The 22950-nt window shown below is 44.3% G+C and overlaps 1 protein-coding gene across 2 annotated transcripts in view; it reads right to left on the reverse strand.

Moving 5' to 3' along the window:
- The window catches only part of USP32 (ubiquitin specific peptidase 32), a 182695-nt gene that overhangs the window by 73529 nt on the left and 86216 nt on the right, over positions 1-22950 (reverse strand). For both annotated transcript variants that reach the window (XM_083173737.1, XM_083173736.1), the window contains exons 6-12: positions 16780-16911; positions 12706-12813; positions 12129-12244; positions 10537-10599; positions 9536-9619; positions 2962-3023; positions 2766-2868 (exon numbers count right to left, since the gene is read on the reverse strand). In XM_083173737.1, the coding sequence (XP_083029863.1) occupies positions 2766-2868; positions 2962-3023; positions 9536-9619; positions 10537-10599; positions 12129-12244; positions 12706-12813; positions 16780-16911 (668 nt within the window). The remainder of the gene's footprint in view (positions 1-2765; positions 2869-2961; positions 3024-9535; positions 9620-10536; positions 10600-12128; positions 12245-12705; positions 12814-16779; positions 16912-22950) is intronic.

Here is a 22950-nt window from a genome sequence, read left to right on the forward strand (position 1 = left end):
GCATCACTATCGCCTGGCAATTAAGATCGAGCATGCTGGATAAATCTAGTAAATTGCTGGTCAGGGCCAGTGTTCGCACCGGAGAACACTGGCCCTGCAGATCGCTCCGCACACAGCGCAGACACATCAATGTGCGGTGTTGTGTTGCCCCGTGTGTAGGCCCCTTTGTATCAACATTTAGATGCCCTTCAACTTGCATTAATAGCATGGAAAACTAGCATTTAAGAACTGGAAACATCGCAGAGCAGGTAAAGAGGCAGCAAACAATTATATTTGTTTTTAGACACAGCTTTAAGTTATGCCTATGCGCTCTAACATACAGATGCTCCAAAAACTCTATTAGCATGCACATTTTGTCAAGATAAAAGCAAACCCCTACAAACAGTAAGAACTACAAACCAGAACAACCACCCTCGGAGACAGCAGCTCATTTACCTGTCACACTAGCCAATTACAATTAACGTTAATAACAATTAACGCGCTTCATAAAATAAATAAAAGAGCAGCTTTTTATGCAGTAAAAGCAAATTACAATGCTTTTAAGTAAATTACACTAATGACAAAGATTTTTAGGACCATATATATTGTAATTAAAACAGATGTTCTATTAAACCCACTTTTCTAAACCAGTGGTGCCAAAGATCCTGTCTGTGCCTAGTAATGTATTTGGTACTCTTTACCTAGAACGGCGCCCACGATTGAAATCGCGGGATCGCGGGTAAAATCGCGGCAATCGCGGGTAAATCGCGGGTACATCAAAATCGGGTACCCGCGATTACCGCGATTTTCCCATAGGGAACAATGTTAAAAAGGCAGATTGACCGCGATTTTAGCGTTAAATGCCTCAATGCCCGCGATTTTTACATAGGAAACAATGTTAAATGGTCCACAGAGCCCTAATAGTCCCCCTGAATTGTTAAATGGCCCCCACAATTTTTAACGCCACCCCACGATCAACGTGAACCCGAAGCGTGGCGAGCGCAGCGAGCCCGCGAGGGGCGGCGGTACGCGTCCTACGACCTTTTCATGCCCTACTATCCACGTCGGCGTGGAGTTGAGAATAGAATAGTGTGGCGAGCGCAGCGAGCCACCGAGCCCGAAGCGTGGCGAGCGCAGCGAGCCCCGCGAGGGGACGCGGATACCTTCACAGGTAAACGCGTCCCTTCGCGGGCTTCACAGGTGTCCGCGTCGCCACGGACACCTGTGAAGCCCGCGAGGGGACGCGTTTACCTGTGAAGGTATCCGCGTCCCCTCGCGGGGCTCGCTGCGCTCGCCACGCTTCGGGCTCGGTGGCTCGCTGCGCTCGCCACACTATTCTATTCTCAACTCCACGCCGACGTGGATAGTAGGGCATGAAAAGGTCGTAGGACGCGTACCGCCGCCGCTCGCCACGCTTCGGGTTCACGTTGATCGTGGGGTGGCGTTAAAAATTTTGGGGGCCATTTAAGACTTCAGGGGGTCTATTTGGGCTCTGTGGCCCATTTAACATTGTTTCCTATGTCAAAATCGCGGTCATTGAGGCATTTAACGGTAAAATCGCGGTCAATCTGCCTTTTAACATTGTTCCCTATGGGAAATCGCGGGCATCGCGTCGCGGCCATCGCGGGTACATTTATGGTCGGCCGCGACGCGACCGACGCGATTTTTCAGGTTTAACATGGTTTTCAATGGGAAAATCGCGGGCATCGCGTCGGTCGCGTCGCGGGTAGCCATAAATGTACCCGCGATGCCCGCGACGGGCGCCGTTCTAGGTAAAGAGTACCATGTATTTTTAAATGCACTTCTGGCAGCTTTCAAGAGCAAAACAGCAACTTCGAAAAATTAGATTCCGTCTGCAGGCCATGAACATTTTCATGTCGGTAGCTATGAACTTTCATAGGCATACTGTGCATTAATGGTACCAAACATTGAAAACAAAGCCAAGAGAAAAAAATTGAACAGAAGGACTACACAAGCTTTCAGTGAGTGGTCTGAGGTGGTCAATTCAATCAGACACGAGAGGGGAAAGTTGTCATTGCAACACCTTACAAACCCCAACGACAGCAGCAGAACTCTCGTACCCCCCTCCCCCCATACTGTCATGGCCCAATCTTACCCTTGACTAATGCATTTTTCTATGGACCCCTCTAGGGATGCAAACAAAAATCGGTAAGACCAGCAGTAACGCAAGTCTAGCAGCACACTTACTAGTTTGCACTTGACTCTTAAATGAACTGGCTCTATACCAGATGCATGTATCACATTTTCGCCTACAAGTGTCACATCTGTTTTTATATGTTATTAACCATATTTTGTTGGAATGAAAATACAATCTATTTTTTATTAATATTAATTCTATATGCGAGTTATTTGCAGTAGAAAATCATTTATGCTTTGTAAATCTGTCTTCTGCTTTTTAGTATTACATAGACTATCAATCCTCGGCACCGGCAATGAAACATGTCAAAGCAATGACAGAGGGTAAGCTACACTGTCACAACACGTTTTCACTTGTCCATTAAATGAACCACATAATTAAGTTGGTCATCATTAAGTCAGAGACTGTAAAATGCTGCTTGGCTGTGTTATCGGTGTACAGTATACTGTACATGGGAATATGCAATCACAGCATACTCAATAATGAGAGTAGACAACACACATCATGATGTATCCAGTTAGAACCAAATCTACCATACCATCATCTGACAACAATGGAAGTCTCTAACTATATTCCCACAGACATACATATTTCTGCAGAGATTGGCAGGTGTATAATAAACACTTACATATCTGACATATTCCTTCCATTGGTGCCACCACTGCATAGAGATCAGAAACCAGTTGTGCCCAACCTGGAGGCCATATCGACTCTCTCTTTCCAACCATCCCCTGTAGGCAAACACAAATAGATTGTCTCAAATAGTGTGTAAAACATGGTGTTTGAAGTCAATCAGAAATTAATCATTACAACATTTACTGTACCTGATGATCTGTCCCTCTTCCTCTGGGGTAGCTGGTCTCAAACCCAAAACTATATGGCAAACCTTAAAGTTAAGTGAGACATGAGTATGAACATTATTGACGTAGAACAAAAAAAAAATTATCTTTTTGTTGTATACTAAATTAGTATTACTGGAAAATGAACTCAGCTCCGATACCTGGAACTTATCATGACTATGCTTTGGGTGTCATAATCTGTTATACGAAGCCCATTTAGCAGCGATATCACATGGGATTTGATCCGCTTTTAACAGGACCCGGGTCAGAGTTTATACTGCTTGATTGCCTGAACCCTTCCTAGGACCAATTCTGCTCATGACCCAGGTTGGATTACAGGGTCCCTATATTTTTTTGGGGAGACATGAACCAGCTTAACCCCGCAATAACCAGCGTTATTGCAGCAATGTAAAAGGTTTATTATATTACTTTATATACACACATATCTCAACTACACATGTGGCAAAGTAGTTTTTTTATAAAATATACTGTATTACTGTTTTGCTTTTTTTTACCAGCACCTAAACATCATCCCTTTTTCGCCATATAAAGCGAGTCCATATATTGTCATACACTGTTACGGATAGTTAGTGCTTACAGCATTTTATTTTACATCCACCTGTTTCTTAGTACACAGAGCTGCATTCTGCTACAATTAGTGAAACAGCAGGGAAGAGAACAGATGTGTGTACATCATTTTCCCTCTTTCTGAAGAACACACCATTGTAACATTTGCCTAATGACTTTTTACCTTGGGTTCTTATAAATCATGTAATATGGTATTTTAAGTAGGGCAAATTCTCACTCCTTGTACACCCTAAGTGACATGATAGTAACACAGCATAATGTCGGAATTCAAAACACATGAGACATACTGCTGAAAATGGTTAAAAAGTGAGTTTTTAAAGTAAAGTGTGGCCTGAGAAGCCCTGGGGGTAAATGTCAGTTTACATCTATTGCAGCATGGTTTTTGGGTTTCATGGAAGGCTTCTCATAGATCTGCACATTTTATATGTCAAGGCCACAGGAACACCGACTTTTTTGTTTTAAAACAGCAAAAGTAGAAAAAAGGGGATTTTGATTACCTACCGGTAAATCCTTTTCTCGTAGTCCGTAGGGTATACTGGGGTTTAGGTAGACAATGGGGTATAGATGGGTCCAAAGGAGCCGGTGCACTTTAATAAAAATTAACATCCTGTGTGCTGGCTCCTCCCCTCTATGCCCCCTCCCACAGCCCAGTTTAGAAAACTGTGCCCGAAGGAGACGGTCATACTATGAGAGGAGGAATAACTTTAAACTTAACTACCAACAGCATAACACTGACAAAACCGGTCAGTCAAACACGCCAAACAGTAGAACGAAGCACAGAGGTGGGAGCCCAGTATACCCTACGGACTACGAGAAAAGGATTTACCGGTAGGTAATCAAAATCCCCTTTTCTCTAACGTCCTAGGGTATACTGGGGTTTAGGTAGACAATGGGGACGTCCCAAAGCTCCCACAACGGGCGGGAGAGTGCTGAGGTCCCTGTAACACCGAGTTTCCAAACTGTAGATCCTCTGCTAGAGGGTCCCGCGTTCGGGAGCAATATCTCGGAAGTTTCTTGTTCATTTGTGAGGCCATCATATCTGCCTGAGGACACCCCCACCTATCCACCAGCATTTGAAATATCTGAGGGTGTAGACTCCACTCCCCTGGGTGAAGAGTGTGTCTGCTGAGATAATCCGCTAGTAAGTTTTGTACTCCCGGAATAAAGATGGCCGATTTGGCTTCTGCGTGGTTTTCCGCCCACCTTAGGATTTTTGCCGCTTCTCTCATGGCAGACCTGCTTTTTGTGCCCCCTTGGCGATTTATATATGCCACTGCCGTGACATTGTCCGATTGGACTTGAACTGGCTTTCCTCTCAACAGATCTGAGGCCTGTAGTAAGGCCTGATGTATTGCCCTTAGTTCTAAAATGTTTATGGGGAGAGAGGCCTCCTGTTCTGACCATAGCCCCTGGAAATGAACTCCTTGAGTTACTGCTCCCCAACCCTTCAAGCTGGCATCTGTTGTTAGGAGTACCCATGGGTAAAATCCGAACCTCTTTCCCTCTAGCAGGTTGGATGACTTCAGCTACCACAGAAGAGAGACTCTTGTCTCCGATGACAGAGTGACCAGGGAGTGCATTTGGAGATGAGAACCCGTCCACTTGGTTAATAGGTCCAGTTGGAAAGTCCTCGCATGGAAGCGTCCGTAGGGAATCGCTTCGTATGCTGCTACCATCCTCCCGAGTAGTTGTATGCAGGAGTGGACAGATATCCTGCGCGGTTTCAGAACCAACCGCACCATCCTTTGGATGGCCAAAACCTTCTCCGTTGGCAGGAAGACCTTCTGCGCCACCGTATCTAGTATCATCCCTAGGAAGAGAAGTCTTTGAGATGGTACTAGCTGCGACTTCTTTAGATTCAGTATCCATCCGTGGGTTGACAGGATCCTGGAGGTGGTGCTGACACTCTCCTCCAGTAGCTCCCTGGTAGGGGCCTTTATTAAAAGGTCGTCCAGGTATGGCACAATATTCACTCCGGCCCGGCGGAGTAGAAGCATCATCTCTGCCATGACCTTCGTGAATATCCGAGGGGCTGTAGACAGGCCAAACGGTAAGGCCCTGAACTGGTAGTGGTCGTTTAAAATCGTGAAGCGAAGATAGGCCTGATGTGGCGGCCATATCGGGATGTGAAGGTAGGCATCCTTTATGTCTAACGACACCAAGAACTCCTTTTCCTCCAATCCCGAAATGACCGCCCTCAAGGACTCCATCTTGAACTTGAAAGTCTTGAGATGCATGTTCAGAAACCGAAGATTCAGTATAGGGCGTACAGAACCGTCTGGTTTGGGTACGACGAATACGTTGGAGTAGTATCCCTTCCCCCTGAGATGGGTAGGTACCGGGATTACCACAGCCTGATCTATTAGTTTCCGAACTGCCTCCAGAAGGTTCCTTTGAGATTCTTGTGAAACTGGTAAGGCTGACTTGAAGAATTTTTGAGGCGGGATAGAGGCAAACTCTATTCTGTATCCCTGAGTCACTATTTCTAGCACCCAGGGGTCCAGGCCAGACGCCTTCCAAACCGGACTGAAATGAAGTAAACGTGCTCCCACTGGAATGTCCCCCCCCTGACGAAGGGAACAGTCATGCTGAGGGCTTTTCCTGAGTGGAGGTGTGAGCCTGCTCGGGCAGGACTGCTGACTGGGTTCTGCGGGACTTGCCTCTTGTGCCTCTGACTGCATTTGAGGCTCCTCGGCCTCTGGACCTGAACCTCGCGGTCCGAAAGGACTGCAAGGAGGGGCCTGAATAATTTCTCCTTGGGGGTGGAGGGGCAGACGGCAAGTAAGTGGACTTTCCAGCAGTTGCCTGCGAAATCCACTTATTTAGTTCTTCACCGAATAGAGCCTCCCCAGTGAAGGGTAAAGCCTCTACACCCCTCTTAGACTCTGGGTCGGCCGCCCATTGTCGCAACCATAAGACTCTGCGGGCGGAAACAGACATAGTGTTTGTCTGAGCTGCCACTACGCCAATCTCCTTTAACGCCTCACATAAGAAATCTGCAGATTCCTGGATATGTCGCAAAAGAGTCAGCATATCCACTTGAGGGTTATCCTCTTGTAAATCAGCCTGAATTGCCTCAGCCCATTTGCTAATGGCCTTGGTTATCCAACAACCTGCAATAACTGGTCTCTGAGTTGCCCCAGATGCCACATAGATAGCCTTTAATGTAGATTCAAGCTTTCTATCTGCTGGATCTTTCAAAGAGGCTGCCCCAGGGACTGGGAGCACTATCTTTTTAGAGAGCCTGGATACAGAAGTATCCACTGCCGGTGGGGTCTCCCACAACTTTCTATCCTCAGAAGGGAAAGGAAAAATAGATAAGAACCTTTTAGGCACCTGGAATCTCTTTTCTGGGTGAGCCCAGGACTGTTGAAATTTCCTGTTAAGCTCTGTAGAGACAGGAAAGGTGGCAGAGGATTTTTCTTTTGTAGAGAAAAACATTTGTTCTGTCTGTTCCTCTTCCTTGTCAGGAAGATTTAGGACCTCTCTAATAGCAAAAATGAGAGCATCCACCCCTTGAGAGTGAGATTCTTCAACTACCTCAGGGATATCTATCTCATCCTCTTCTAATTCCTCATCCTCAGTGTCTGTGCCGAGCAGAGCAGGCAAAGAACGCTTTTGAGGAAGAAGCTTAGGTGGCCTTTGAGCAGCAGGTGTAGCTCTAAGATCAGCCACAGACCTCTGTAAGTCATGTCTCTCCTGCCTAGCCACAGCTAATTCAGAAGAAATAGAAGACATCATTCCCTTAATAGAATCCAACCAAGCAGGCTCCTGGCTGCTATTACCCTGTTCAGGTGGCATACAGCTTTCACACACAAGAGACCCCTCCACCACGGGGGTGAATTTTGCGTGGCATGACTGACACACAGACTTCTTCCCTGCCATGCTGTCGGAAGGTATATAATGCTTTTATAAAACTATACCGCACCCACAGAGCAAATGTCCTTCCCTAAGCAGTGAGAAGGGACAGACAGGGAGAGCCAGCACACAAGCCCTTAGCTGGGTGTTAGGTAGGCACCCGGGCTAACAATAACGCAGTTTTGTCCTACAGAGGACAAAAGAGTGGCACTTACAAGCACCCACGGACCCCCACAACCCCACTGTATTACCAGTCTGTTGTACGGTCTCTGCTGCGTCGTCGCGGTGCTCTCAGCAAGCGGTAATGGCGCCGGCTGCTGCTGCTCTTTCGCGCTCTCCGGGAGGCTCCGCCCCCAACATGGCGCGTCTGTGTGTAAAATACACGCCGCCGCGGCTACAAGAATCCCCTTAGCGGGAGACTATTTACTGCTGTTCCGTCACTCTGATGGGCGGCGGGCTGATGGTGTGCTCGTCAGTCCTTAATGACTGCGGTAAGATCACCGTCCGGGACCAAACCCCGGCAGCAGGACACGGACCATTAACCCTGTAAGAGGTTGGTGCCGTGTCCCTCCATCAGGACAGCAGTAAGCTCCGCTTGCTGCAAAAATAAAAATAAAAATAGAAAAATAACATCAAAAAACTCTGGAGCTCCAGAGTGTGCTACCGGCCCGTAGGGCACTTTTTTCTAAACTGGGCTGTGGGAGGGGGCATAGAGGGGAGGAGCCAGCACACAGGATGTTAATTTTTATTAAAGTGCACCGGCTCCTTTGGACCCATCTATACCCCATTGTCTACCTAAACCCCAGTATACCCTAGGACGTTAGAGAAAAAAAAAACTAAGCATTTATAAAATCACACAGCTGTTCCATTATAATTAAAATGCTTTAAAAATGTGTCACTTTCTTCAAACAGATGTGGTGACTAATACAAACCCTCTGGTTTATATTTGAAATGTGTGAAATTCTGAACAAAAACTGCAAAAAAGTAATATTTATCTGCAGTTTACATAGGATAACACGCTCCTTTCAAAATTCAGGAACTGAATTTTGGCACAGGCTTAGGAAGATTTATTTACAGTGGGCAAAGTCAAAAGACAATACAGTACAGTTAAGAAAAAATAGGTCTATATATATATATATATATATATATATATATATATATATATATATATATATATATATATATATATATATATATATATATATATATATATATATATATATATATATATATAGAGATGCATGTTTTATAGGTCAAAACTGATAAAAGCAAATCGGTTTTTCATTTGCACTTGCTTCAAATGCCCTTAATATTTTCAGAAATTCTGCGGAATCTGCTCTACAACTTTCTTTTTTTGTTTTTTTGTCACATAAATCTGTTATACTTAAGCATCACCTGTTTTACAGCCAATAGTACTTACCTTTGGCCACAATGCCGGAATTACGGAAAACCGTTTAAAATTTAAAATGTGTTATGGGGGTATTCAATCCCGGCTGCAATTTCCGTTGAGTGGAAATAGCTGCCGACTTAATTCAATCCTGCCGGTACTCGCCTGCAACAGGTTCACCTCCCTATGGTGGGTAATCTTTATTGTCAGAAACAGATGCTGCATTGTGAAATCCGCAGCTGATTCAGACTATCAGCATTGTTTCCACCAATGTAGGGACTTCCCTACTGGTGGAATATATTCTGCAGATCAAAAGAACGGAGCCCACTAAGAATAGGTCAAATGACATTTGACCTAATAATGTCGGAAACCGCCGCTATTTTCGCTAATCTTAAATCATGTATACAGTATTAATATGATTTAAAGTAATTACAATAAAAAAAAAAGGAAATGTTTGCAGTACGGATGGTGTAATGGTTAGCATTACTGACTCACAGCACTGAGGTCATGGGTTCGATAACCACCATGGCCCTAACTGTGCGGAGTTCGTATATTCTCATGAATATAGGTTTCTGAGGAAATTTTTTTTTTTGTGGAGAGATGGGTTGGGGTGAATTGACGTGAGGGGGTACTCAATAATGAAAAGCCTAATCAAGGGGTACGGGAGACAAAAAAGGTTGAGAACCAATGCCCTAAAATACAAATATGCTTTGTTTATCAACTTACCTGAAACAGAAGGTTTAGAAATTCATTGGCAAGAGCACTTTTAACACTCCATATCTGGTAATCCTCCAGTGTGAGGTGCCCACCCTGTAAAATAGACAAATTATAATGAAATAAAAGACAAAACAAAAACATGTTATATCTAAGATGACAATGAATGGTCAACAACCTTATGGTGTGTACACACAATGCATTTGCAGCAATGCTTTTGACTATATAGTCAAACTCGCATAGCAAATAGTGCAAATTGCACCGTGTTTTGCTGCATCTGTTCCCAATTCGATCCTAATGACATCAGAATTGAAAGTTGAAATAGAAATAGACTGTGCTGCACAGTCTATTTCTACTATGTCGGAACAAGGGCCATGCTACTTAATGCAATGTATGGCCATGTTTAGGGTGAGAAATCACACCCTATTATATTTGCAATGTTGAGGTTTTCAATTAGAAAACATCTGGAGGAAACATGAAGTGTGATTTTTTTTGATCTCGGCAAAACATTTTTTACCGTAAAATTGCACACTATTACATGTTCGATTTGCATTCAATTCTGTCCATTTTGCCCATTTTTGACCAACAAAATTGCACATTCCAAAAGAAAAAAATAAAAGAAAATCGTACGCTATTACATATCTCCCTACAAGTCTAAAGGTGTGTACACACAGGTACAATCACCCTGCGATTCTGACTGTATAGTCAGGATCGCATCGGTATCGCACGCAGATTGCATGCAGATCTCAAGGGTTTTAACCGATGCGCGCTCCCGTATCGCACGGCAGAAAGTCTTGGCTGCCTTGACTATATAGTGCAGATCTGCACTATATAGTCAAAATTGTATGCCATCGCATGCATGCCGTGCGATCCGATCGCATCAGGGATTGCATCGCATGGCACATCTCACCGTGTGTACACACCATAAAACTTAAAATGAAGGCTCTACGTAATTGTAGAAACAAACGCTTTCTGAATAGTTTATGTACAACGAAAACGTTAAATTAGCTTACCTTTGTCGTGTCATGGGTTTTTAATATATGATCTATTATATCCGAAAGATTCAAGTGTAATTCCTGTAAATGATAATCACATGAGAGAAAGGCTCTTTTTACTATTGAACTGTTCACATCAACAATTCTATGTAACAGAAGCAGCGATATTGGTGGTGCATCACACAAGTTTTTATCTAGTTTTACATTGTAGGGTCTGTTTTTAGAACAGCACACAAATAAGCACCACTGTACTATACATACTGTATGTCAATGCAGTCAGGTCTGAGGATTTCATGTACCTGAGCAGTCTATACACTGCCTATCTATATGCCTTTGTCTAACCTCTATGGATAACCAAATAGGCCATACATGTTATAACATTATGGGGGGTATTCAATGTCAGGGTCACGGCAGTCGAGCTTGCTCGACCGCCGTGACCCAGTCCCGTTCTTGGTCAGCTCGACCGAGAACACGCAGGCGGGATTCAATGTCCCGCCTGCCGGGGAGCGAAAAGGGGGCGTGGCCGCGAGTTGCGGCTGGGAAGAGGCGAGCTGCAGCCGGCAGCTTGTCACTTACCGGCTGTTCTCGGCAGAACGAGCCCGACAGCTAGTGATGTCGGGCTCGTTCTGCCGAGATACCCTGCTCAATGCTGTCGGGGAAGACAACATTGAATAGGGCCCGGCGGGCATCTCCCCGATGGGAGGTGCTCGCCGGAGATTGAATATCCCCCTATATGTATGATCATAAGGGCATACATTATTACCGTCGAGAGTTTTATAACATCTATATTAAATAAGAGCGAGAGAACCATTCAAAATGTAAGATATCATTAAAAACATAAATACATGTACAATTCAATAATAAAGTACAAAAGATTTAAACAGGAACCCCATGCTCAAGAACCTCCAGATTATACCATGATATCTTCTAGGTCTGTCCCCTCTACCTCCCACAGCAGAGGAGGAGTTGGAACAGAACTTCTGAAATTATGATACAGGGCCAAACTCAAATGAGTCCTGTTCATGGGGTTGGGGGGGGAAAAAAAAAAAAAGGTGGGGCTATTCAATTACAGAGCATTTTTCTCGCCCTGGTTTCGAACATGGAAAACGAAAACGAGGAACCGCTATGTGTTAACATTCAACAACAGGCTATTGTATATTTCTTTTCAGGTCTGCTCAGACCTGAAAAAAATGCCTGTTAAGTGCAGATTGAATAGCCCTAGGTTATTAATTAGACCACAGTAAATAAGAGAGGTTAATTGAATAACACCACCAAAAAAAACTTTTTTTTTTCTTTTAAAGTCGAAGGATTCCTTCAGTGTCAACTGAGCAAATTAGAATGACATGATAAAGCAGAGCCATAACTAGGGGGGTGCCAGGTGCTGCATGTGATACCCATATGTGCATGCAGAGTGGAGGGGGAGCAGAGACAAATTACTGCCAGGTCACCTGTGAGAAAAATCCTAGTTTCAGCCCTGGTTAAAAGGACCTACTCTAAATCAAAACTATTCAGCAGTACTGTTTTAAAACAAAGTTCTAAGGTGCTACATACATATTTCACTATAAGGACAGCAGTTTGTGCAGTAACATTATAGAAAATAAAGATCTTACAGGTATGGCATCAGTGCGGTTATCCTTCCAGACCTCTAGTAGTGCAAGCACCATCTCTTCCAGTTCAGTGCGAGACAAAACACCATCTCGATCTATGTCAAATACCTTGAAACAAACTAGTTAAGAGGGCAATAAAAATAAAAAAAGGGTTAGAAATTATATAGGTTCATTAAAGAAATAAATATAAATATATATTTTTAAATAAACAGCTCTCCTAACAAACACACAGAGTTCCCGTATGTTAAGTTGCCATGAAGTCTGATTGGGCTCATAAATGTCACAGCTCTACTACTGCACAACATATTGGATATTCCCCCCAAAAATATATAATTATTGCTAAAACCTATAGTAAGACCATGGATATAAAAATAAAAACACACTGTTTTTATTTGTAATAATCCCCATATTTATTTAGAATGGCTAAACAAAAGAACTACTTAAAAATACTGCAATACAAGTACTTGTATCCCTTACATTCACACTTAAATTAATGGAAGCCTACAACCCTGGAGTACATTAGGCAGCAGTGATCACTGCCAGAAAACATTCCTTCTTCCATGCCAGTGATGATGCTCACATTTTTGTCTCTCAGCCAGTGGTCCCCTGCAGCATGCAGACAGCCCACATGATATCTCCTTGAAGTCTATGTGGTTGTCACGGTTTTCATCAAAGGCGTTAAATAAACCTAAATTGGAAAATTAAACAATTAGATATTTACATGTAATAGTTTAAAAACAGTGATTATTTCTACCTAAATTAATCATAATATAATACTCAAAATCTAACACTGCATAAAAAAATGGGCTTAAATTTTATTATATCTGTCTATCGATACACACATTTACACACACACACACACACACACACACACACACACACACACACAGATGGAGCACCTCTCATACAGCTCCAGTTCTCGACAGATCCATCTGACAGGGGCACTCTGAAAGGGAACACGCGAGCGTCTCACACGGAATCCCTGCCCGTATCCACTTCAGGGAGGTGGCGGGGTCCAGTGGGGAGCGACGGGGAGCTCTGTCAGAACGGGGCAAGTGAGCGTCTTGTGCAACCTTTTAAGGCGGATGGCGGGGGCTGTCTATCGCCAGCCCCCGAATGAATGAGCTGTGCTTCATCTGTACATACACACATACATACATAAAAGATTTGTAGCACTCATCACTCTCATATGCACCCACATATATTCATGGCCATGTGCTTTCCCAAACAGGTAATAATATGGATTTTTAGGCAGGCGGCAATCACGGACTTCAAATGAAGAAAACACTCAGGTTGATTTTCCCAGTTGCGCATGTTTAGTGAATGGCTTCGCCTCGCGGTCTCCTCATTCCCGGAAAGTTTTTTTTTGCGTGGTTGGATGCATGATGGATTCCTCAGCGCAAATAGCTGTAATCCAAATTTCTTTGCACAGAAGGTGAGCATGCTGATGGGTCCAGCACCCATTCTCAACAACTTCTGATTCTCTGACAGATGCTTGGGCACCCACTGTGCACAAACTTTGCCATAACCAAGCCGGTTGTGGATTATGTGATGCACAGTTCCCTTGCTTATCGACAGTACAGCAGCAATTTCACCGTGGTGATCCAACGATTCTGAGAAAAGAGATCCTCCACATCGTGGCAGCATTGTGTCAAGGTGCGCCTGCCTGGGCCTAAGCAATTCCTTGATGCTTTTGTGTCCCGCTTCATAACACTGATACCACGGAATATGGTGCACCATGCAACACTGCTCTCTGTACACCGCCTTCATCCTGTGATAAATTTCTGAAGCATGCCCTCCTTTTGTGTGAAGAAATTGGATAACAGCTCTTTGCACTGATCTGGAGGAATCTATCATGCATCTGACCGCACAAAACAACTTTCCAGGAATGAAGAAACTGAGGCAAAGCTGTTCACTACACATGCGCAACTGGGAAAAGGCCGCGCCATCTATTGGCAAACACATTAACCACTGCAATTAGACACGATGCCGCTACAGCAAAAGTCTCCTTTTCATTTGGGCGGAGGGTATCTGGCGAGGGCTTTTCTTTTATAAAGCGCTGTTATCCAATAGGCCTAATTCACCATCAAATTATTTTTCCACTGAGTGCAGTCTGTGCATACCCCAGGACTTACTCGGTGGCTGCGATAGAAGCAGGCTGATCGAGACCAGCGCTGACTTCCACTTAGTTGCCTGGGCATACCTGCATTGTCTCTGGCACTCCCAGAAAAAAGGCCAGTTACCACCCACAAACACTGGCTTCCTGTCAATCAAACGCACCATTAAAAAAGTAGCAGGATTTAAGTGCAGGACAGCCTCACTCATGCGTACTATGTGCCGTATACATGTGCAGCCCATCAATAACTGCCCTGTCTGAGAATTTGCATTCATGCGGTCAGGCCTATATTAGGCCCAATATCCACTGTATAATCTGTAAAAAGTTCACAGGGGGCCCACATTCTCTCTCTCACATAGGGCACCAAACTTTCCAGTTACAGCTGTGTGGCTTATGGTAGAGTATCGCAAACACGGACCTCGAGGCATCCCAACAGTCCAGGTTTTAACTATATCTGTGGCTCAACACGGATGGCTAAATGAAATGGACTAAAGTACTGAACTAAGTAAGTCACCTGTGGCCAAGCATGGATATACTTAAAACCTTGCCCGTTAGGGTGCCTTGAGGACAGTGTTTGGGAACCTCTGGCTTAGGTTAATACCTCTAATTCCAGCAATCTAGTATTGAGTGTCCTGTTGATGAGAACTAAAGCCGGTACTTGTTTTCTATCTGGGCGCCCGCTAAGTTAATTGCGCACCATGCTATTCTCCGTAGAGAAATCGGATCGCATCGCATCGTACACATACACGATATTGAACGATGCGATGCGATCCGATTCGATTTCCCATAGGAAACAATGTTAAATGGCTCAATTTAGCCAAATTATCATAGGAACAATAGTAAATGGGCCAAAAACACCCCTGAACATTGAAATGTCCCCCCAAAAGTAGTTGACGCCACCCCGCCATCAACGTGAACCCGAAGCGTGGCGAGCGCAGCGAGCCCGCGAGGGGCGGCGGTACGCGTCCTCTGACCTTTTCATGCCCTACTATCCACGTCGGCGTGGAGTGAGAATAGAATAGTGTGGCGAGCGCAGCGAGCCCGAAGCGTGGCGAGCGCAGCGAGCCCCGCGAGGGGACGCGGATACCTTCACAGGTAAACGCGTCCCTTCGCGGGCTTCCCAGGTGTCCGCGTCGCCATGGACACCTGGGAAGCCCGCGAGGGGACGCGTATAACTGTGAAGGTATCCGCGTCCCCTCGCGGGGCTCGCTGCGCTCGCCACGCTTCAGGCTCGGTGGCTCGCTGCGCTCGCCACACTATTCTATTCTCACTCCACGCCCTAGTGGATAGTAGGGCATGAAAAGGTCGGAGGACGCGTACCGCCGCCCCTCGCGGGCTCGCTACGCTTCGGGTTCACGTTGATGGCGGGGTGGCGTCAACTACTTTTGGGGGGACATTTCAATGTCCAGGGGTGTTTTTGGCCCATTTACTATTGTTCCTATGAGAATTTGGCTAAATTGAGCCATTTCACATTGTTTCCTATGGGAAATCGAATCGGATCGCATCGCATCGCATCGTTCAATATCATGTATGTGTACGATGCGATGCGATCCGATTTCATTACGGTGCCGTACGTAGAAAACCTGGGCGCCCAGATAGGAAACAAGTACCCTAAAGCCGTTTACACACGGTTCGAAATAATGTAATTTTCGATTCGATTTGGACTATATATGGTCCAAATCGAATCGAAAATTACACTGAATCGATGTAGATTCGATCCAGATGCCTCGCATTGGGATTGAATCTACATTGATTCAGTGTAATTTGGAAGGTAAATCTATTTCTGTTTCGATCTGCTAGATGCAGCATCCCCCATCCCTCCCTGGGCGTGCCTTCCTCCTGCCGTCCCGCTCTGCCTCCTGGGCACTGTTGGCAACCCGCCGGGTCCCACTGACTGCCCATTCCGAATCTGTATCGATAGTTGCCGGGTCGGGCCCTGTGTGCATGGCATTACACAATGAAATATCAGTCAAATATAAACTAGTTACCAGCCTGTCAAAATTACTGAACTACATAAAAGTAATATCAGAACCAGCTGTGAGCACCGGAAGTGAACAGTACTTGATTTGTTCCACAGGGCACCATCTAGTGCACAGGTCTTCAACCTGTGGCCCTGCAGATGTTGTGGAACTACATGTCCCAGCATGCCCTGACAGTTTTGGCATGCTCTTATAGGAAACAATGTGGCAATGCATGTTAGAACAGTTTCACAACATCTGGAGGGCCACAGGTTGAAGACCCATGATCTAGTGTCTGCTGATGTACACAACGCTTTAATTCTCCGCCATTGATGTAAGGAGCAGCCTTTTATTATATAGGATGGTATATTGTATGGTATATTGTCTGCATGTGATTTGTTCTTCTAGAAGTAACTAAAATCATATGTGATTAGTACACATTTCAAAAGAACATAAAGTAAAAGTTTCAGGTGTAATTAAGATTGTAGTATAATTGTTGGAATCAACCTCTAACAGTTTACAAGCCCAAAAAAAGTTTAAAAAGGAAAAACAGGAATATATGTATCCTTTAGTAAAATACCTTCACTCAAAGACTGATGAATTGGAGGTGAAATCAATGGGACAAATGTTTCCAGATCAAATCGTCCAGTCCGTGACTGAGCCTTTAAAAGCCAGTATCTTTTTTCCAGGTCGATGATGTCAGATTCTTCCACTGTCAAAGAAAGTCAAAGTAAGCTTTAAAAAGCAATTTTGAGTTCACTAGTAATATACAGTAACATCCAAAAACATAGAAACACAGCTGGACATTTGGCAACTGCAAATGAGTCACATAAAAATTGTGCAAATATTTTGTTTGTTTTTTGCCTAACCACACTTTTGCACTTGCCCATAAAAATAACTTTTTAAACTGTATATAAAGTATCAAATATGATACAGTGTAGAAAAAGGTATTACTTGGTAACAAAGAATCTAAGTACCAGGATAATCCGTAGAAAGTACCTCCTCCGAGGAATCCCAATAATGGACTACAGAGATCAGTCTGGACATAAACTACCGTTCCGACAAGTTCATAAATATCCTGCGTTTTAAACACTCACCTTTAATAGATAATGACCATTAAATGCTATATAAAAGAATAGAAAAATGGAAAAACTTAAAAAAAATAGGGACGCTTCCAAGGATATCCGAGACTCATTGGAAGTAAAGGGGCATACAAATGTAGAGATGTGTGCTAAGCTTTTTAGGGTAGGTGATATCCCTGTGTCCAGATTGTCCATGGAGAGCACATACACATGCAGTGGTTTGTGGTAAGCGATTTTGCTTAAGAAAATAATGCCGGGTAGTGGTTCAGAATAAGAGATCTGGATCACTATCACTCATTCTGTACACACAGAGATTTGCAGTCACTTGCTAAGCAATTTGACTAGATTTTGACTGCGTGCACTGACTTAGTTAGCCGGCGATAGCGATGTGCGGGACTGCACATCGTAATTGCTTGGAGTGTGCACACAGAGGGATCTGTGCTTACTTTCTAAGCAATCTAGTGAGACTGCTTAGAAAAGAGCACACCATTGCTCTGTGTGTATGCCTCTTAGGGCATACTTGCCTACTTTTGAAAACTAGTTTCAGGGAGATTATAGTTGGTAGTAGAATTTTACACTGTGCCCCATTGAGGGGGCATGTCATACTCCACCCAAAGGGGCGTGCCTAGTACCATATGTGGAGAGATTGTGAAAAGAGATTGTGAACGTGGTGCCTAGAAGCGTGGGTGTGTACTGCTACATCTGAGAGGAATCTTTTATAATGACTTATATCCAAATGCAGATGAGCCCCAAAGCAGTTAGTAAGAGCTACTTACTCTAGTAATAGATTGTTCATCTATTGTGCTTTACACAAGGCTCCATATAAATGGGCACTAGAAATGCAATCACTGGGGCAGATGTATGAAGAGTCTTTATGGGGGAAAAGGGGTATCAGCGCACTTTATGTGCACAGATACCGCTTCTCCTCATGTATGAAGGAGCCGATGAGTGCTAAATGACAGGGGAGCTATGCCGCTTCGGCAGACAAGATGGTAATACATCTTGTCAATGTACCTTCCAGACTCGGCTTGTTAATGAAGCAGGAAGTATTCTAGTGGCGGGCTATGCGCCACCATAATACATCTGCCCCACTGTGTATTATCACCAATGCTGGGAAATGGTGCTGACGATTCAATAAAAATCTCTCATTCCTTTTTTTCTCAAAACTTTTACATCTACAAAATGTGGGCTAGGTGAAATAAGGAGATTGGTACACAAATCAGGGAGAGAGGGAGATTGCTGCAATTTCAGGGAGTCTCCTGCAGAATGCAGGAGGGTAGGCAACTATGCTTATGGGTCATCGACTACGCAGAAGACAAGCACACATAGCTGCTTAAATAATGCTCCTACTAAAAGATGGAAATTTATTATATGAATATTGTCTGCATGTTTATGGCAACAGGTAAGCATTTTACATTTTGAAGCAATCATGTGGCAAGATAGGATGGTATGCACAAAAGGTATTACTTAGCAACCAGATAATAGGAACCTGGACAAGCAGTAGACAAGGCATTACTAGGCAAAGGAGCTCTTCAAATACAGAGTCCCACATTAACAAGTGCCAGGGAGACTAATTGCTCTCTTAAGCACTGTCATATGAGACCAGATAAATCAAATTAGAATTTATAACATTATCGCAAGAATGAACTTTTGGGGATCAATCAAAGCCTGTAAGAGGAGCGGTGTGTTTATTCTAAATTGTATTTTAAGTTGAATTGCCCTTTCAAATCTTCATTTCAACCAATAATCTATTACAATCTCTCCTAGTGTGGCTGCAGTGCCCCGGTATAATAAATCACATATGTGCCCTGTGAATGTGTAGCACTGCTGTATAATCTCCATGCAATGAGAGCTCATCACAGGGGCTTTCTTTTCTAGAACATACCACCAGCCGGCACAGCTGTTAAGTAATGGGTTAGCACAGATTAAAAAGGGACATTTAGGGGGGGGGGAAAAATCAACAGAATATAAATGACCCTTCAATACTTTTACATTCAAACATTTATTTTAGCAGAGGAAACATTAGTAATAACTACTCACTTTGAGAAAACATACCTATGGTACTGCAGCTGCTGCCTATTGATCTACTGCATTACCATTTTGTTTTTCAATGCATTTTAATAAAAACCAGATCACACTGATCACTGCAGAAATAACATTTTAAAAAGCTAACACAAATATAACCAGGTATCCATTTATAAAATGTACAGTAATAATTACTTACCGAGCTAAGAAACTCAGTCTCACAACTAATGAATGAGGAGCATAGGCGCCGAAACCGTGGGTGCACCGGGGCCCGAGCACCCATGAAAAGTGAGTAGCACCCACGACCGGAGCTCACCCGCTGCTCGCCGTCGGGGATCCTGGCAGCGCGGTCCCAGCAGCGGATATGCCGTCAGCAGCGGGGGTCCCTGCGGCGGATGGGAACTAGCAGCGGTATTAATACCGCTGCTAGTTACCATCTTCCGCAGGGACCCTGCTGCTGACGGCATATACGCTGCTGGGACCCCGCTGCGGCGCTGCCAGGATCCCCGTCGGCGAGAGGGGGGGGGGGGGGTAAGCACCCACGGAAAAAGCTAAGTCGGTGCCCCTGATGACGAGTATGGGCGTGATTCTGGTTGACACGCAGCACTGTGTGTCATTTTAGCCCACCCGCCGCTCGCAGATGCCACCACCACCCCGCACCACAAGGCGAATTCACCCCCACATGGCTGCGAATAGATGTTTTTTATGTTTATTTATCCTGTGCATGACGGGAGGGTATTGGGCCACAGAAACCAGCTCTGTTGAAGACCCCTGGTCTAAAAGAACATCTATATATATGTCTAGTGTCTGCAAGTCTCCAAAACACTGCCATCTGCTGGCAGAGAGTGAAACTACATCACTTTCTAACACATGCACAAACACAGAAGGTAGCAGACTAGTTTTCAAATCTTTTTCTTCGAGCTGGCTTAGTAGTAATAGATATCTGATTGGTTGCCCATGAAAACCAACTGAAATAGAACTAGCATCTTATGCTGGGTACACACCAGGACGACTAGGGCCCGATCAGCACAATCTAGATCCGATTCCGATCAATTGGATGCAGATTGTGTGCTGATTGGGCCCTTTTCTGAGCTGGTGTGGAGCGATTTCGATCCGATGCGCGGTCCCGCGGGTCGGTCGGTCGTTATTGAGATCCTACCTGCTGCAGGTAGGATCTCAATGACGACCATACAACCGGGTGCGGGTCGCCATCGGATCGGACCCGCTCACGGTGCACATCGTGAGCGGGTCGTGCCCTCCCGCGTCATCGTGAGCGGGTCGGACGAGACACTGACGACCCGCTCACGATGTGCATCGTGAGCAGGTCGTCCTGGTGTGTACCCTACATTAGTCAATTTCCCCTTCAGATTCCAAATAATTCTTCAGGTACAAGAGAATTGTTAAGAGAATGTAAAGGAGAGCTGACCGAGCTGTAGTAGCTGTGTGGCAGAGATTGAAAAGTATCTGCAAAAAAACTTTCAGGGGAAAACTATCGTACTAATAGTGGGTGACATCACAAAGTAATGGGGTGCAATATGTCATTGAAGGTTTATTTTTTTAGACTCACTTGGATTTGTTTTTTAGAAAAAATGGGTGCGGCGAGCAAACATCTCTAAAATCGAAAAAAAAAGGGGGCAAGTGAAGCCCCCATTAATGTCTGACTACTGCTATAAAGAGACAATCCTGAGACAAATTACAGCAGAACATTCCAGTGTCCTCCGCTGATACTGCTACAGTATGTGTATGTACCCTGAACAGGTCCTCTATTGTATTCAGCTGTAAGTCACTGTTTTGCTTATTCATTTACATACTCTATAATTGGGTGCTGCGGATCCAATATAAATAAAGGAGAACACAATCAAATGTTGTAAAACTGTTTTATGCCAGATGTATTAAGCCTTGAAAAATTTAAGTATTTAGAGTGATAACACAATCGGCTCCAAACTATTTTACAAACCCAGTCTGTAGCATGACAGCTGGAGCTGGTTGATTGTTTATCACTCTCCATTTTATTACTTTTCAAGCATCTTGCCCATTGTCTTATGCAAATATATGTTTTTAAACAACTTAAGCTGAGTACACACCTATTCAATCAGTTTGAACCTGTATACAATGTGCTACGATGCACAGGCCACAGCTGTTTTTTAGGCCAAGTTCCAATGTGCTTCATCTGTGACTTTAGTACATGTTTAACTAATTCCTGTGCCGTTAAAGTCGCAAAACAACATTGGCAACATACAGGGATATACAGTACTATTTGCAGCAGATATAAACATCAGTTGGCACTTTTTCCTGATTTTTTTTTATTCAATCACCTTATAAAAAAGCATGACTTTTCACAAAAAAACACATAGGTTCAGTGATGTTTTCAGCCCCCACAGCCCTCAAAACAGGACTGCTTTTGGGATTTTGCCTAGTATGCCTGAGAAAGGCGAAGCCATACCCCTCAAAAAAGCCATGACAAGGGCATGCCTAATGGGAGGAGGGGGGATTTAACCATTTAATTATGTTTCATCAAAAAAAAAAATTGGGGGTGTGCCTATCCTATTCAATCACCTGATCAGCACATTTACTCCCGAAAACAAACCGTTTCAGTGAAACCTGTGTGTTTTTACGGTCACACGAAAACGGGGCTACATTTTGGGGATTTTGCTTGCTCTGGTGAAACAAAATCCCTGATAAGCTAGCATGGGCAGATAATTGGAGATCACTATTGGTGTTTTTCTGCAACAAGACATAAAAATGTTAAGAAAAATAATGTACACATGTTATGCTGTGTACACAGGGTGAGATTTGATATTAGATTTTGACTATATAGTCAAAATTGCATGCAGATCACATGCAGGTTTTTTACCTTTCGATCCCGATGCGTACTCCCGTGACAGCACAAATCGAAACCCAGATAGACAGGGCAGCAATGACTATATAGTGCAAATCGAATGCTGATTGTATGAATTGTTTGTTAAGTACAGAGATAGCAAAGATTGCATAGTACTCAAATCTTAAGTCGAATAGCAAGGGAATCTCACCGTGTGTACACAGCATTAGTCATGCCAGGTTGCTCATGCCAAATGGAGTATTATGCCAAGTCTACAAGAACACAGTCGTGCTCCTTTAATACTGCCGTTTATGAATAATGAATGGTACTCTTTACCTAGAACGCGGATACCTGTGAAGCCCGCGAAGGGACGCGTTTACCTGTGAAGGTATCCGCGTCCGCTCGCCACGCTTCGGGCTCGGTGGCTCGCTGCGCTCGCCACACTATTCTATTCTCAACTCCACGCCGACGTGGATAGTGGGGGTATGAAAAGGTCGGAGGACGGGTACCGCCGCCCCTCGCGGGCTCGCTGCGCTCGCCACGCTTCGGGTTCACGTTGATCGTGGGGTGGCGTTAAAAATTGTGGGGGCCATTTAAGACTTCAGGGGGACTATTAGGGCTCTGTGGCCCATTTAACATTGTTTCCTATGTATAAATCGCGGGCATTGAGGCATTTAACACTAAAATCGCGTCCAATCTGACTTTTAACATTGATCCCTATGGGAAATCGCGGCCATCGCGGGCATCGCATCGTACCCGTTTTTTAGTGCATACGATGGTTGCGATGGGCGCCGTTCTAGGTAAAGAGTACCTAATGAATTAATGC

The sequence above is a fragment of the Crinia signifera genome, chromosome 2 (genome assembly GCF_055691185.1).
Source record: "Crinia signifera chromosome 2, ASM5569118v1, whole genome shotgun sequence".
Lineage (NCBI taxonomy): Eukaryota > Metazoa > Chordata > Amphibia > Anura > Myobatrachidae > Crinia > Crinia signifera.